This window comes from Salmo salar, chromosome 06 (assembly GCF_965601325.2).
Source record: "Salmo salar chromosome 06, fSalSal1, whole genome shotgun sequence".
In the NCBI taxonomy this organism is placed as follows: Eukaryota; Metazoa; Chordata; class Actinopteri; order Salmoniformes; family Salmonidae; genus Salmo; species Salmo salar.
In genome coordinates, this window is record NC_138296.1 from 55,773,090 (window position 1) to 55,791,450 (window position 18,361).

At 42.5% G+C, this 18,361-nt stretch overlaps 1 protein-coding gene across 1 annotated transcript in view; it reads left to right on the plus strand.

Moving 5' to 3' along the window:
- Positions 1–17,969, plus strand: part of LOC106607558 (glutamate receptor ionotropic, kainate 2) — a 234,682-nt gene extending 216,713 nt beyond the window's left edge. The window contains exons 16-17 of the mRNA XM_014204602.3: positions 9,794–10,047; positions 15,064–17,969. Coding sequence (XP_014060077.1) covers positions 9,794–10,047; positions 15,064–15,228 — 419 coding nt within the window. The 3' untranslated portion in view covers positions 15,229–17,969. The remainder of the gene's footprint in view (positions 1–9,793; positions 10,048–15,063) is intronic.
- Positions 17,970–18,361: the final 392 nt, after the last annotated feature.

Consider the following 18,361-nt stretch of genomic DNA (forward strand, 5'->3'; position numbering starts at 1 on the left):
AAGCTTCCAGTCTGTTATTCGAACTCAATCAGCATGACAGAGTGATCTGCAGCCTTGTCCTCGTCAACACTCACACCTGTGTTAACGAGAGAATCACTGACATGATGTCAGTTGGTCCTTTTGTGGCAGGGCTGAAATGCAGTGGAAACGTTTTTTGGGGATTCAGTTAATTTGCATGGCAAAGAGAGACTTTGCAATTATTTGCAATTCATCTGATCACTCTTCATATCATTCTGGAGTATATGCAAATTGCCATCATACAAACTGAGGCAGCGGACTTTGTGAAAATTAATATTTGTGTCATTCTCAAAACTTTTGGCCACGACTGTAGTAGAATGACAACTTACATGCAGTTGTTGTCGACAACAGCTGAAGAGAGATCCTCTGCTAGTTGGGTTACTAGTTTGGTTACTGCCAGACTGAGCAAAACATAGATAGTGTGTTTAAAGTCATGTAATGATTCATTCGTAAAGGTCTAAGCCAAATAAACAAATATTTGATAAAATATTGAATTTGTTCTTTACATCTATAGCCCAGAGAAACACATTGAATAAACCCATTCATAAATGTCAAAAAAGACAATCGAAATATAAATCATAAGAAACAAGGACTTTACGTATGTGTCCTATATCTAGGAGATATAAGAAAGCTCAGGAAATATACACTACCGTTCAAAACTTTGGAGTCACTTAGAAATGTTTCTTGTTTTTGAAAGAAAAGCAAATTTTTTGTTGATTGAAATAACATCAAATTGATCAGAAATACAGTGTAGACATTGTTAATGTAAATTACTATTGTAGCTGGAAACTGCAGATTTTTTTATAGAATATCTACATAGGTGTACAGAGGCCCATCGTCAGCAACCATCACTCCTGTGTTCCAATGGCACGTTGTGTTAGCTAATCCAAGTTGATCATTTTAAAAGGCTAAGTGATCATTAGAAAACCATTTTGCAATTATGTTAGCACAGCTGAAAACTGTTGTAGTGATTAAAGAAGCAATAAAACTGTCCTTATTTAGACTAGTTGAGTATCTGGAAAATCAGCATTTGTTGGTTAGATTACAGGCTCAAATTGGCCAGAAACAAATAACTTCCTTCTGAAACTCATCAGTCTATTCTTGTTCTGAGAAGTGAAGGCTATTCCATGCGAGAAATTGCCCAAAAACTGAAGGTCTCATACAACGCTGTGTACTACTCCCTTCACAGAACAGCGCAAACAGGCTTTAACCAGAATAGAAAGAGGAGTGGGAGGCCCCGGTGCACAACTGAGCAAGAGGACAAGTATATTAGAGTGTCTAGTTTGAGAAACAGACGCCTCACAAGTCCTCAAGTTGCAGCTTCATTAACCTGTTGAGGACAGACGTTCCGATAGCGGAACCCTGTTCCGCCTGCGGAACCCCTAGCCAGCAGCCAATGGCATCGCACGGCGCGAAATACAAAACCAACTAAAATACCACAATTACATTTTCTCAAACAATCAACTATTTTACACCATTTTAAAGATAAGACTCTCGTTAATCTAACCACATTGTCCGATTTCAAAAAGGCTTTACAGCGAAAGCAAAACATTAGATTATGTTAGGAGAGTACATAGACACAAATAATCACACAGCCATTTTCCAAGCAAGCATATATGTCACATAAACCCAAACCACAGCTAAATGCAGCACTAACCTTTGATGATCTTCATAAGATGACACTCCTAGGACATTATGTTATACAATACATGCATGTTTTGTTCAATCAAGTTCATATTTATATCGAAAAACAGCTTTTTACATTAGCATGTGATGTTCAGAACTAGCATACCCACGGAAAACGTCTGGTGAATTTACTAAATTACTCATGATAAACGTTAACAAAATACATAACAATTATTTTAAGAATTATAGATACAGAACTCCTTTATGCAATCGCTATGTCCGATTTTAAAATAGCTTTTCGATGAAAGCACATTTTGCAATATTCTGAGTACATAGCTCGGCCATCACGGCTAGCTATTTTGACATCTGCCAACTTCGGGGTCACCTAAACTCAGAATTACTATTAGAAAAATTGGATTACCTTTGCTGTTCTTCGTCAAAATGCACTCCCAGGACTTCTACTTCAACAACAAAGGTTGTTTTGGTTCCAAATAATCCATAGTTATATCCAAATACTTCCGTTTGTTCGTGCGTTCAGGTCACTATCACAAGCGCACACACAAGCGCATTTCGTGACAAAAAATGTGTAAATATTCCATTACTGTACTTAGAAGCATGTCAAACGCTGTTTAAAATACATTTTTATGCTATTTTTCTCGTAAAATAGCGATAATATTCCAACCGGACAACGTTGTATTCATTCAAAGACTGAAAGAAAAACATGGCGAGTTCTCGTGACCGCGCATCTCCAGTCTCACTGTCCCCAGGCTGACCACATACAAACTCTGCTCCTATACTTTGCCCAGAGACAGCAGACAGCAGACACCCCATTCCACCTTCTGGTGGCTTTAGAGAGCCAATGGAAGCCTTAGAAAGTGTCACGTTACAGCACAGATGCTGTAATGTCGATAGAGATGCAACAGAAGGACAACAAATTGTCAGACAGGGCACTTCCTGCATGGAATCTTCTCAGGTTTTGGCCTGCCATATGAGGTCTGTTATCCTCACAGACACCATTCAAACAGTTTTAGAAACTTTAGAGTGTTATCTATCCAAATCGACTAATTATATGCATATTCTAGTTTCTGGGCAGGAGTAGTAACCAGATTAAATCGGGTACGTTTTTTATCCGGCCGTGAAAATACTGCCCCCTATCCCAAAGAAGTTAAATAGTACCCGCAAAACACCAGTCTCAACGTCAACAGTAACGAGGTGACTCCGGGATTCTGGCCTTCTAGGCAGAGTTCCTCTGTCCAGCGTTTGTGTTCTTTTGCCAGTCTTATTCTTTTCTTTTTATTGGCCAGTCTGAGATATGGCTTTTCTTTGCAAATCTGCCCACTCCAGGACTGCAGAGCGGACCGCGTCAAGCACGAACATCCGGTTATCTGGTCCCCCCCCCCCCGGGGTTCGGCTGGGAACACTGCGCCTCCCGAACCTGCTTCCCTACACCCCAGCTGAGTGCCATCGCCAGGCATGAGGTGGGAAGGATGGTCTCAGTTTCCGGGGTAGTTTCCGGGGTAGTAGTCGTAGGACTACAGCGTTGTGACAGCGCATCCGGCTTGACATTCTTGGATCTCGGCCGGTAGGAGAGGGAGAAGTTGAACCGGGTGAACAGTAGGGCCCACCTAGCCTGCCTGGAATTGAGGCGCTTGGCTGTGTGGAGATATTCCAGGTTCTTGTGGTCGGTCCACACAATGAATGGATGTTCCGCCCCCTCCAGCCATTGCCTCCATTCCTCCAACGATATCTTCACTGCGAGAAGCTCACGATTCCTCACATCATAGTTCCTCTCTGTGCTGTTGAGGCAGTGGGAGAAGAAGGCGCAGGGATGTAACTTGCGGTCCAGGGCAGACCCCTGGGACAGGACAGCCCCCACTCCAACATTCGAAGCATCGGCCTCCACCACGAACTGGCAAGACGGGTCAGGATTAACTAAGATGGGAGCTGTGGTGAAGCGGTGTTTGAGATCCCGGAATACCCGGTCAGCAGCTGGGGACCACGTGAACGGAACCTTGGGAGATGAGTGCAGACAGGGGGGAGGCCAGGGTGCTGTAGCCCCGGATAAAGCGGAAATAAAAGTTGGCGAAACCCTCCGGACCCAACAGAGAGTACAGTCGCCCCCGGTGCGGAGTGGTGCCTGGAAGAAGATCAATCCCGCAGACATATGGTCGTTGCGGTATCAGCGAAGGGGCCCATGCCTTACTGAACACCTCCTGGAGGTCCTGGTACTCCACGGGAATGGCTGAGAGGTCTGGGGCAACTTCCAAGGCCCCAGGAAGACATCCCGGGGCAGGCTGCGCTGACTTCAGGCAATGTGCGTGGCTCCAGCCCATGATGTCACCGGCAGATCAGTCAATGAGGAGATTGTGTCGCTGGAGCCAGGAGAATCCCAATACCACGGGAAGCTGAGGAGACTTAACAAGCAGGAGCTGGATTGTCTCGCTGTGGTTCCCTGACACACGTCAGTTGATGGGGGTGGTATTGTGGGTGACCGGGCCTATAGAGCGCCCGTCCAATGCTCTAATGTCCATGGGAATGGAGAGGAGCTGAGTGGGAATATCCAGATCAGAAGCCAGGGCAGCGTCCATAACGCTCTCATCGGCCCCAGAGTCGATGAGTACCTGGAGAGATTGGACTGGTTCCCCCACAGCAACATGACATGAAAAGGGATGCGAGTAAGGGGAGAGGAAAAGTTCTCTGTATGGCCCACCAGAGTACTAGCTCCTACCGGTGAGCCTGGTCTTTTAGTGAACAGGTGAAGACGAAATTACCAGTAGTCCTGCAAAACAGGCAGCTCTTAGTGTGAAGCCTGTATAGTCGTTCAGCTGGAGACAGCCTAGCTCTGCCTAGTTGCATGGGCTCGGGTAGAGGTGGATCAGCAGTCTTCGGAGGCTCCCGGGGGAACTTGGGTAGCCTCGGGTTTTCTCAACAACGGAGCCATCGGGGACTTCCAGGGATACCTTGGAGGCGAGGTGGGATCCTTGGACGGGCGACTGAAATTTAATCTCCTTCCTTCGTTTCCGTAGTCGCCCATCAATCCGAATGGTCAAGGCGATGAGCGAGTCGAGATCCATCAGTAGTTCCCAGGCAACGAGCTCATCCTTTACTTCCTCCGAAACTCCGTACAGGAACATGTCGAACAGTGCTTCCAGGTTGCAGGCACTCTCAGCTGCCAACGTGCGGAAATCCACTATGTAGTTTGCCACACTGCGAGAGTCTTGCCGAAGCTGGTGTAGCTTCCGGGCAGCCTCTCTCCCGGGCAATGGTGCATCGAAAAACCTTCTTTACCTCTGCAACGAACTCCTCCAGACTAAAGCATATGGCCGACTGTTGTTCCCATACTGCCGTAGCCCAGGCGAGAGCCCTCCCGGACATCAGCACGATGAAGTACGCTATCTTAGAGAGGTCCGAGGGGAAGGAGGAAGGCTGCAGCTCGATGATTAGTGAACACTGAGCGAGAAACGCCCGACAGGTACCCGACTCTCCATTGAAGCACTCTGGGTGCAGACAGTGTCGAAGAATCAAAAGTTTATTTCTAACACAAGGGCAGGCAAACGACAGGTCAAAGGGAGGCAGGGGTCAGTACTCCAGAGCAGGTGCAAATGGTCCAGAACGGCAGGCAGTCTCAGGGTCAGGGAAGGCAGGGGTCAATAATCCAGTGAGGTGGGGCAAGGTATAGAACGGCAGGCAGGCTCAGGGCAGGCAGAAGGGTCAAAACCAGGAAGGACTAGAAAACAGGAGCAAGAACAGACAGGAGCAGGGGAACAAACGCTGGTAGGTTTTACAAAACCAAACGAATTGGCAACAGAAACAGAGAACACAGGTATAAATACACAGGGGATAATGGGGAAGATCGGTGACACATGGAGCGGGGTGGAGACCAGCACAAAGACAGGTTTATCAGCTCAGGGTGTGCCAATATGTTTGTATGAACCTTGATGTTTGCCACTCAGACCTCGGCAACAATGTTGCAAAATATTCATTCGATCTTCCCCCTGCCATAGAAAGCAAACGGTGTCGGATGTCTTCTAGCCGTTTTTCTGACCAGGCAAATCATGCAGCAGCATCATTAATATGGATATAAATGTCAATGTAAAACAGCTGAAGCAAATTAAAAGGGAATGTTAGCTGTCATTTCAGAGTTTGATGTAACTTGGTTAGCTTTTGTTAGCTGTTGTTTTCTAAAATCCCCATTACACTCTGTTGTAGGGATAAAACCCTCAAGGTTTTTTGCCTTCACTGGGTATATACGTATATTTATAAACTGAGTGGTTCGATCCCTGAATTCTGATTGGCTGACAGCTGTGGTATATCAGACTGTATACCATGGATATGACAAAACAGGTATTTGGTAACCAGTTTATAATAGCAATAAGCACCTCTGGGGTTTGTGGTATATGACCAATATACCACGGCTAAGGGCTGTGTCCAGGCACTCTGTGTTGCGTCGTGCGCAGGAATATCCCCCCCCCCCCCCCAATCATGAATCATTTGAAGCTGAGAAGAGTCAGGAAACTTAGAAAACTGGTTGGATCCTTGGGCTCAAGTTCACCACGTGACGGGGATGGTGGATGGGTGCAATCCCATGACTCAGGATCAGAAGGTTGTGTGTTTGATCTCAGTCAGGGATGCTGTTTTTGTACAATTTTGTTAACCCTATCCCAAACATTAACCCTTACCATAACCATTCGGAATGAGTGCCTAAACTTAACCTTTAACTTCGAAATTTGATGTTTGAAGAAATAGAACGATACAGGGCAACAGGAGCAACAAAACCACACCTAATTCTGCAGTGAGACTGTGAGAGCTTGTTGAACCAATCATCCAATCAAGGTCTCTGTAACAGTCGGAGATCAGAAAGGCTCTCAATACTGTCGAGCAGAGTAGATGAAAATATGACGGATAGTGATAGATGAAATGAAGAAAGATGGAGAGATGGAGATGGAAGGAGGGGGGTGTAGAGGGAAGCATAGGACCCAATAGTCAACTGTCTACAGAACAAAATCCTCTGTGGTGCCTTTTTTACCTGGGGGCTTCTTACAAGCATTACACATACACACATGCATGCCCACACATACACACATACGTATGCATTCACACACGCACCCGCACACACACGCAAACACACACAATCACACACACAATCCACTTAGCACCAACAAATTGAGAAAAAAGGATCCTAGCCTGAAGAAGTTTAATAATCATATTATAAAAACACTAACATGGTTTCAAGTTGGTGTTCATTAATGAAATATAAATAAAATCTGGCTGCGTCAGAGGGAGACTGTGTGTGTGTGTGTGTGTGTGTGTGTGTGTGTGTGTGTGTGTGTGTGTGTGTGTGTGTGTGTGTGTGTGTGTGTGTGTGTGTGTCTAGTAGCTGCCTAGGCCGTTGAAGTGTTGTGCTCTGGAATAGGGAGAGGGGAGGGAGGCAGCAGTCCTACTCGGTAACCTCGGAGTGATTACTTTTCTTTCGATCACTGAGGCTCCTGCTGTGTCCTAATACGCTGCCCCTAATTCCAGCGTTCTCCCACTGTCTGCAGATTTGGGGAGTTGGCACACGCATATGGACGCACACACACACACACTGTGAACCCCCTACTGGGCTCTTCTGTTTATGTACACCATTTATGACACACACACACACACACAGTGGTTATTCATGAGAATCAACGGGAGCTCTGCTCCTCCGGAACACAAAGCCCAGTGTCGCCAACGCCTTTTAGTGTTGTAATGCCCGCTTGAGAACGAGATGCTAATTCTGTAGCCTGTCTCCAAGATACTGTGAGGATTAGCGATGAATAGGAGGACGGAGGACTTACAAGGGAGTGTTTCTATGAAGACACCACAATAGCATGACAGGTTATGCTCATAAACTAAAGAGGCCCACAAGTTGATCCCCATACCCACACAGCAAATTGGTCTGTGTAAAAATGTTGATGTTGAGGTAAAAAGATTCTAGTGGCGTTAACGCCAGTGGGATTGAAATTGACGCCACCTGCGGTGAATAAATGAAGTGTTAATTGAATCACAGTGGAATCAACACCACATGGCGTTGTTGTTACTCTACTGCATTGAGTTAATTTCCGTTAACCCTCTCCGAGTGAAAAAGACATGGGAGGGACCTCAATATCATATTTCCCAGCATGCTTTGTTGCAGATTGCTTTTTAGAATAGTTTGTTTTAATATCTTTGTTTCTGCATGCATTGATTGATTAAATGATCTTATACTACACAAAGATAAATAACATACATTTCTCTAAACTAAACTAATCCCGTTATTGAGATTGTTGTTCCAGTTAATTTAAAACATTTTATAAATATTTTTTTATTTTATCTTTATTTAACTAGGCAAGTCAATTAAGAAAATTCATATTTACAACGATGGCCTACCCCAGCCAAACCTGGATGACGCTGGGCCTATTGTGCGCTGCCGAATGGGACTCCCAATCACGGCCAGATGTGATACAGCCTGGATATGAACCAGGGACTGTAGTGACACCTCTTGCTCTGAGATGCAGTGCCTTAGACCGCTGCGCCACTAGGTAGTCTCATTTATTATTCTTCCCTACCTTGGCAGTCATTCTGACTGCAGATTGCAGGTGAATAAAAGTTCAAATTGTTGGATATCCTAACTCTGGCTGGATTCCAATAGGAATGATATCACACTTCGCAAGTCAGCATAATGTGACTTGCTGATGTGGCCTGCAAACCAGGAGTTTCAGACCACTGTGTTAGGGTAAGACTATAGGTTGTCCGGGTATGGTATTGTCAAGAACGGTAATGTATTGTCATAAAAAAAAAACATGTTATGATAGAATATTCCCTTAGGCACTCACTTGGTGAAGGCTACAGGACTGAAAGCCATTGAATGCAACAATCATGTCTCTGTTACTAGTTATGGGTGGTACTGAAAAGGCACCCTAGGAAATAAATATACAAATAAGGCTTTACACGCAACAGTGTTAAAACAACACACAAAATGTAGTTACTGTAACACCACAGGTTTTAATTCCCTAACACTGAGAAAGTGTCATAGCATCAGCTCTAATAAAGTTTAAATTTACTGTAAGTCAGAATTTGCAACACCCACGGTGTTAGGGACCCAACACTCTTGAGGGTGTTATTTATCAACACTTTGAAAGTGTTAGTTTAACACTACTTGAGATGGTCACATAATTTCTAAGAAAGTGTTCAATTTAACACTGTGGGGTGTTAAAATTATGATCGCAAATTTGCTGTGCACCATTGCATGCAAAACAATTGCAATTGAACAATACCTTTGAATTAAGATAAAATCAAATAAGATAAGATTAATACTTTATTGATCCCCAAAGGGGAAATTTGTCAACATGCATTTATTCACTTAATAAGCCAATTTGATGTAAAAAAAAAAATGTATCTTTCTTACTACATTTTCTGATCTTCTGTCCTTTTTGTCCCTGCAAGCTCTCTGTGCTGGGACAAAATCGCCATGGCCATAGCATGCTATATGATAGATAGCATGAATAATGCATAGTCTTTGAATTAATTAACTTCATAACAAATTCATTCACTCTATGACATTTTATTTATACTGAACAAAAATGTAAATGCAACATGCAACAATTTGAAAGCTTTTACTGAGTTAAGGTTCATATATGGAAATCAGTCAATTGAAATAAATTCATTAGGCCCTAATCTATGGATTTCACGACTGGGCAGGGGCGCAGTCATGGTTTGGCCTGGGAGGGCATGGGCCCACCCACTTGTGAGCCAGATCCGCCCACTGGGGAGTCAGGCCCAGCCAATCAGAATGAGTTTTAGCCACTAAAGGGCTTTATTACAGACAGAAATACTCCTTAGTTTCATCAGCTATCCGGGGGGCTGGTCTCGGATTATCCCACAGGTGAAGAAGCCGAAATATGGAGGTCCTATTTAATCAGCTTCTTGATATGCCACACCTGTCAGACGGGTGGATTATCTTGGCAAAGGAGAAATGCTCACTAACAGGGATGAGAAATTAGCTTTTTGTGCATATGGACCATTTCTGGGATCTTTTATTTCAGCTCATGAAACATGGGACCAACAATTTACATGTTGAGTTTATATTTTTTGTTCAGTATATATAGTTTTTGATCATCTGATTTTCTGTCCTTTTTGTTCCCCGCAGGGTCTCCGTACCGGGACAAGATCACCATAGCGATCCTGCAACTACAGGAAGAAGGGAAGTTGCACATGATGAAGGAGAAGTGGTGGAGGGGGAACGGCTGTCCGGAGGATGAGAAGAATAAGGAGGCCAGCGCTCTGGGTGTGCAGAACATCGGGGGTATCTTCATTGTGCTGGCCGCAGGGCTGGTGCTGTCTTTGTTCGTGGCCGTTGGGGAGGTCCTGTACAAGTCTAAACAGAACGCAGAGCTAGAGAAGGTGAGGTTTATTTAGCCTTAATAACCTCTTACATCTAGACGTTCCGCTAGCGGAACACCTGCTCCAATATCCAATGATAGGCGTGGCGCGAATTACAAATTCCTCAAAAATACAAAAACTTCAATTTTTCAAACATATAACTATTTCACAGCATTTTAAAGACAAGACTCTCCTTTATCTAACCACACTGTCCGATTTCAAAAAGGCTTTACAGCGAAAGCAAAACATTAGATTATGTCAGCAGAGTACCCAGCCAGAAATAATCACACACCCATTTTTCAAGCTAGCTTATAATGTCACAAAAACCCAGAAGACAGCTAAATGCAGCACTAACCTTTGATGATCTTCATCAGATGACAACCCTAGGACATTATGTTATACAATGCATGCATGTTTTGTTCAATCAAGTTCATATTTATATCAAAAACCAGCTTTTTACATTAGCATGTGACGTTCAGAACTAGCATACCCCCCGCAAACTTCCGGGGAATTTACTAACAATTTACTAAATTACTCACGATAAACGTTCACAAAAAGCATAACAATTATTTTAAGAATTATAGATACAGAACTCCTCTATGCACTCGATATGTCCGATTTTAAAATAGCTTTTTGGTGAAAGCACATTTTGCAATATTCTAAGTACATAGCCCAGCCATCACGGGCTAGCTATTTAGACACCCAGCAAGTTTAGCCTTCACCAAAATCAGATTTACTATAACAAAAATGTTATTACCTTTGTTGTCTTCTTCAGAATGCACTCCCAGGACTGCTACTTCAATAACAAATGTTGGTTTGGTCCCAAATAATCCATCGTTATATCCGAATAGCGGCGTTTTGTTCGTGCGTTCCAGAAACTATCCGAAATGGTAAATCAGGGTCGCGCGCATGGCGCAATTCGTGACAAAAATTTTCTAAATATTCCATTACCGTACTTCGAAGCATGTCAACCGCTGTTTAAAATACATTTTTATGCAATTTATCTTGTAAAAAAGCGATAATATTCCGACCGGGAATCTCCTTTTCGGCAAACAGAGGAAAAATCACAAAGACGGGGGCGGCCAGGGCACGCGCCTAAGCCCACAGTCCCTTGATCGGCCACTTGAGAAAGGCGATAATGTGTTTCAGCCTGGGGCTGGGATGACGACATTCAGGTTTTTCCCGGGCTCTGAGCGCCCATGGAAGACGTAGGAAGTGTCACGTTAGAGCAGAGATCCTTTGTAAAAGATAGAGATGGCAAAGAAGTTCAAGAAATGGTCAGACAGGCCACTTCCTGTAAAGGAATCTCTCAGGTTTTGACCTGCCATTTGAGTTTTGTTATACTCACAGACACCATTCAAACAGTTTTAGAAACTTTGGAGTGTTTTCTATCCAAAGCCAATAATTATGTGCATATTCTAGTTACTGGACAGGAGTAGTAACCAGATTAAATCGGGTACGTTTTTTATCCAGCCGTGAAAATACTGCCCCCTAGCCATAACAGGTTAAAGAGACTTTGTCAAATATTTATAAAGTCTGCTGAAATGCTATGTAGATCAGGGCTCTCCAACCCTGTTCCTGGAGAGCTACCATCCTGCAGGTGTTTTGCTACCAACCCTAATCTAGTACCTGTTTCTGAAAATTAGCTGGTTAATAAGTGCTCAGGGCTCCCGAGTGGCACAGCGATCTAAGGCACTGCATCTCAGTGCAAGAGGTGTCACTACAGTCCCTGGTTCAAATCCAGGCTGTGTCACATCCGGCTGTGATTGGGAGCACAATTGTCCCAGCGTCATCCGGGTTTGGCCGGAGTAGGCCATCATTGTAAATAAGAATTTGTTCTCAACTGACTTGCCTAGTTCAAATAAAATTGTATTGGTCACATGCAGATGTTAATGCGATTGTAGCGAAATGCTTGTGCTTCTAGTTCCGACAGTGCAGTAAAATCTAACAAGTAATCTAACAATTCCACAACAACTACCTAATACACACAAATCTAAAGGGATGGAATAAGAATATGTACATATAAATATATGGATGAGCGATGACTGAGCAGCATAGGCAAGATGCAATAGATGGTATAAAATACAGTATATGAGATGAGTAATGTACGTTAACATTATTAAAGTAGCATTTTTAAAGTGAATAGTGATCCATTGATTAAAGTGGCCAATGATTTGAGTCTGTATATAGGCAGTGTCAGTGATGGCTGTTTAACAGTCTGATGGCCTTGAGATAGAAGCTGTTTTTCAGTCTCTCAGTCCCAGCTTTGATGCACCTGTACTGATCTCGCCTTCTAGATGGTAGTGGGGTGAACAGGCAGTGGCTCGGGTGGTTGTTGTCCTTGACGATCTTTTTGGCCTTCCTGTGACATCGGGTGGTGTAGGTGTCCTGGAGGGCAGGTAGTTTGCTCCCGGTGATGTTTTGCAGACTGCACCACCCTCTGGAGAGCCTTGCGGTTGAGGGCGGTACCATGCGGTGATACAACCCAACAGGATGCGCTCAGTTGTGCATCTGTAAATGTTTGTGAGGGTTTTAGGTGACAATACAAATTTCTTCAGCCTCCTGATGTTGAAGAGACGCTGTTGCACCTTCTTCACCACACTGTCTGTGTGGGTGGACCATTTCAGTTTGTCCGTGATGTGATAAATAAAGGTTATTTACAACTGGGGTTGGAGCACTCCAGAAACAGGGTTGGAGAGCCCTGATCTAGATGCTTCCCAAACCATGTATTAGTGTTGGGAAAGCTTCTCTGATAACAAATTACTTCACACTGGATGAAGTTAAGCTACACTAAAGCACTTGAATCTAAAACTGAAATGACATAGACCACATATTGAAGGAACAGATCACTCTGGTTCTGGAGTCAGATGTTAGGGCTAGGGGGCAGTATTTGCACGGCTGGATAAAAAAATATACCCGATTTAATCTGGTTACTAATCCTACCCAGTAACTAGAATATGCATATACTTATTAGATATGGATAGAAAACACTCTAAAGTTTCTAAAACTGTTTGAATGGTGTCTGTGAGTATAACAGAACTCATTTGGCAGGCAAAACCCTGAGACATTTTCTGACAGGAAGTGGATACCTGATGTGTTGTATTACCTTTAAACCTATGCCATTGAAAAACACAGGGGCTGAGGAATATTTTGGCACTTCCTATTGCTTCCACTAGATGTCACCAGCCTTTACAAAGTGTTTTGAGTCTTCTGGAGGGAGATCTGACCGAACAAGAGCCATGGAACGATGATGGCTTATTAGACACATGGCGCGCGAGTTCATGTTGGGTACCCTCGTTCCAATACGTTATAAAAGAGAATGCATTCGTCCACCTTGAATATTATTCATGTTCTGGTTAAAAAAGGCCCTAATGATTTATGCTATACAACGTTTGACATGTTTGAACGAACGGAAATATATTTTTTCCCCTCGTTCATGAAGTGAAGTCCGGCGGGCTTAGATCATGTGCTAACAAGACGGAGATTTTTGGACATATAGATGAGCTTTTTTGAACAAAACTACATTCGTTATGGACCTGTGATACCTGGAAGTGACATCTGATGAAGAGAATCAAAGGTAATGGATTATTTACATAGTATTTTCGATTTTAGATCTCCCCAACATGACGGCTAGTCTGTATCGCAACGCGTATTTTTCTGGGCGCAGTGCTCAGATTATTGCAAAGTGTGATTTCCCAGTAAGGTTATTTTTAAATCTGGCAAGTTGATTGCGTTCAAGAGATGTAAATCTATAATTCTTTAAATGACAATATAATATTTTACCAATGTTTTCTAATTTTAATTATTTAATTTGTGGTGCTGACTTGACTGCCGGTTATTGGAGGGAAACGATTTCCTCAACATCAATGCCATAGTAAAACGCTGTTTTTGGATATAAATATGAACTTGATAGAACTAAAAATGCATGCATTGTCTAACATAATGTCCTAGGAGTGTCATCTGATGGAGATTGTAAAAGGTTAGTGCATCATTTTAGCTGGTTTTATGGTTTTGGTGACCCTGTCTTTGAATTGACAAAACATTACACACAACTCTTGTAAATGTACTGTCCTAACATACTCTAAATTTATGCTTTCGCCGTAAAACCTTTTTGAAATCGTAAAACGTGGTTAGATTAAGGAGATGTTTATCTTTCAAAGGGTGTAAAATAGTTGTATGTTTGAAAAATTTGAATTTTGACATTTATTTGGATTCAAATTTGCCGCTCTTGAAATGCACCTGCTGTTGATGGAGTGCACCACGGGTGGGACGCTTGCGTCCCACCTAGCCCATAGAGGTTAACATAATGTGTAATTTAGCCTATTAAACACAAAATCGTCCAATTTAGAATGCCTACTTCACCCATATCTTCTGTTATTTTTTCACAAAAAAAGGTAGTGTGTAGTTCCAGTAGTTAGCTACACCTCTACATGGCAAAAAAAGTAATTAACTACTGAAAACACTACAAATATTTGAATGTTGTTTAACGCCAGGCACCAAAGGCTGAAATGACATTTTTGCATCTACCTATCAATTTGGAGATTTGTTGGTATTTTGGTCCATTAAAATGAAGTATTTTCAAAAAGTAAACATTTTGCCATAGAAATGTAAAAAACTTGATGAAAATGTAATTTTCTTTAGTTTATCATACTGTATTGTAATGTTTAAAAAAAAATTATAAACAGACTTAATTTTGCTGGACCCCAGGAAGAGTAGCTCATGGGGATCCATAACAAATAAAAAGACCGTCAATGTATTTTAATGCATTTTAACCACTTTAAAATTGACATACATCAATATTTTCAAAGTTCACTACATTAAATGACACATAATTTAAAATCCCATTTCATAGAGAATGTTACAGACTATATTTAGTAATTTACCATTTACCAGTGGGTTAGAGCATGGTATTGACAACTCTAGCGTTGTTCTTGCATGGACCACATACTGTATACTGACTATATCTGTCAGTTAATGTTGCCAGTTCTGTCCGTATTTTGCTCTCTACCTCCCTCTCCCCTCCTTCCCCTTCTTCAGCGCTCTTTCTGCAGTGCAATGCTGGAAGAGCTACGTGGCTCCCTGAAGTGCCAGCGGCGGCTCAAGCAGAAGCCGCAGCCACCAGTCATCGTCAAGACTGAGGAGGTCATCAACATGCACACATTTAACGACAGGAGACTGCCAGGCAAGGAGACCATGGCGTGATTGGGGTCGAAGGTCAAAAATAGCCCTGAAAAAATCTAAACACAGCCAGAAGATTTGGATGGCTTGAATGAACGTTAATGTAATGTTAACGTAACCTGAAACTATATTGCATTGGCCCCCAGCTTTGGTAGTATGGTAGACATGTTTCCTGTGGAAATGTAGATGTGTGGACATAACTGGAGATGATGCGTCACCTCATGGTGGCCAACAGTTTTCGAGAGGGACTTCTGCAGGCGACAAGTTGAAGGATTGTGAGAATGATGAATCTTTGAGATGGATCTCGATAGGGACCCGAAGAGGAGAACTCAAAATGCATGTCTGTTGAGACTGCCTTTGAGTTCACTTCACAGTCAGTGACTTCGCACACCCACACATGCACACACACCTGTTCAGAGCATCACACTGTATCTTGAGACCATAACACCCTAAGAAATTAGTCGATGTTGTTTTTTTCTGTTGATGTCATTTACACTTTTGTCAAATCTCCATGTGTGTGTGTCCAGTTGATAAAAAAGGAGCTCATATAACAGGTTGTTATGATAAGGAATGTTACAAAGTGCCAAAATGTTGAATAAGAACTGTATGAAGAAAATAGAGGTGATAAAATATGTATTTATTTTATTTGTAATCATTGATTTGGCTTGACCTCCCTAATACTCATTGTTTATCTTCTGTAATGCGTTTATCGTGCCAAGTTCGGGCGACATAAAGCACTGACATATTACTTTCAATGCCTCCACAAACATGCTGTACGGTGTCAAAAATCACATTACAGTCTGTCATTTTGAGTTAATATCTACTGTTTAAAGGCAAGATTTAAAAAAAAAAAAATGTTTTTGTATACGGACAAAGTTTTGTAGTACTTTCTATCAGTCTAGCATTCTCTGTGGACTTCACATATGTAGCAGGTGGGAGCCCCCCTCCACCCTCATTCTGACTACAGGTGATTCAGGGGTACCCCCGATCTGGGGTCTCCGGGGGCCCCTCACTGTGCCATGCTCTCTCTCTCCTCTGTCGTCCATCCTGTCTCCTCAATAGGGCCCATGTTTCTGTTGTGAGATGACAAGCATATCTGGACGTTCTAGAGCTGCCCTCATCTCCCTACTAAACCTTGCTTACATACTGTAGCTGTACAGTGGCTGTGTCTCAATAGTTTTAACTTTCCATTCCTTGTGTACTTTCCTCTATGACCACTGATACTGTAGGACATGACAGGTGGAAGCAATATAGCAGAAACCTATCCAGTCTTTTATCTATCAGTGGTCATGAAGGATGAGCGTTCGGTCAGAGCGCTCATTCAGAGTAGGGTGAAGTTGCCCGTAGATGCTGATCTTGGGGGTCTTTTGCATTTTCACACTAATGGTTAAGTGTAGGATTGGGGGAGGGGAAGCTGATCCTACATCTGTACCTAGGGGAAACTTCATCCTGGAGTGTCTCAATCAATCCCAAAGGGGTCCATCCCCAGAAAAGAAAATACAAAATACAAGGTCCATGTTTCTTAAAATATTTATTCTGTACATTAATAAATTAATGTAGAATTTGAGTAATTTCAAGAAACCATTCATAAAATATACAGGGGGAGACCTACTTCATAGACTTTTCTTTTTTTTACCAGTATTGCTTGTCATTTTCTACCCTGCTAGATTCAGTGGTACAAAGTTTAAATGGTTGAATAATTTGGAAGATTCATCAGAAAATATCCAACTGTATTGTCAACCAAAAAACAAGATAACAGAATGCATTTGACATTGATGCAAGGTTTTACAAAAAAATGTAATCATTAAAAAAGTAATAACTATTAATTTGTTTCCAAACTTTTGATACTAGAGTTCTCTTTGTGTGTGTGTGTGCGTGCGTGCGTGCCTGAGATCAAATCAATTGTGTCAACTAAGTAAAATATCTGTTCTCCCCACACCAGCCTTACAGTGGACAGCCACTGGCTGGGAACAACATCAGAGAACAGTTACTTATCAGAGGGGGAGGGGTGTAGTAATGTAATTTTATTATGAAATGTATTGATTTGTTTATGAGAAGAGTACCTATACACAGTGGTACCACTTTACATGGAGGGTACTTACCAACTACATAAGGTTTTATAACACATTCATAACCCAAACATACCACATTCATAAGCAGTACAAAGTTATGAAATGCATATGTCCACAACTGTAGGTTTATGCTGTTTGTTATGTATTGAGGTTGGAAAAAAAGTATGTTTATGCACTGCTTATGAATCCAATATGCAATATAACATGAATGTGTTATAACGTCTATATGTAGGTAAGCTTCAGCTAAAGTGGTACCAAATAAGCACATACATACCTCCCCTCTGGCGTGAACGTCCCTGAAGACGGCCAGGAAGTGGTGCACTTGTTTCCTGCTTGGGGATTTGTAGTCCTCCACTACGATTGGGTGAGAAGTGAGCTGGGGGCAGGCCCTAAGGGCTCTCTTGGTGGACCAGGTGTCTGAAGCCACACTCCACCTGCCACTGCCGGTGGGCTCTGTGAATACATCTCCCAGAATGCACTGTGGGATATGGGTCATTGTGTTATATCCTCTCCGCAGCCACTGAGCCCATAGGTGTTTAACATGCCTCCCAGGATACATTTTTATAACCAGCGGGATTACTGTTTTATCTATGGTGTTGCATCACCACCACTATGGATGTCATGTATTAACGAAAATCATGCATAACATATAAATAAGGGATACAGTGAGGGAAAAAACTATTTGATCCCCTGATGATTTTGTACGACAAAGAAATGATCAGTCTATAATTTTAATAGTACGTTTATTTGAACAGTGAGAGACAGAATAACAACAACAAAAATCCAGAAAAACGCATCAAAAATGTTATAAATTGATTTGCATTTTAATGAGGGAAATAAGTATTTGACCCCTCTGCAAAACATGACTTAGTACTTGGTGGCAAAACCCTTGTTGGCAATCACAGAGGTCAGACGTTTCTTGTAGTTGGCCACCAGGTTTGCACACATCTCAGGAGGGATTTTGTCCCACTCCTCTTTGCAGATCTTCTCCAAGTTATTAAGGTTTCGAGGCTGACGTTTGGCAACTCCAACCTTCAGCTCCCTCCACAGATTTTTCTATGGGATTAAGGTCTGGAGACTGGCTA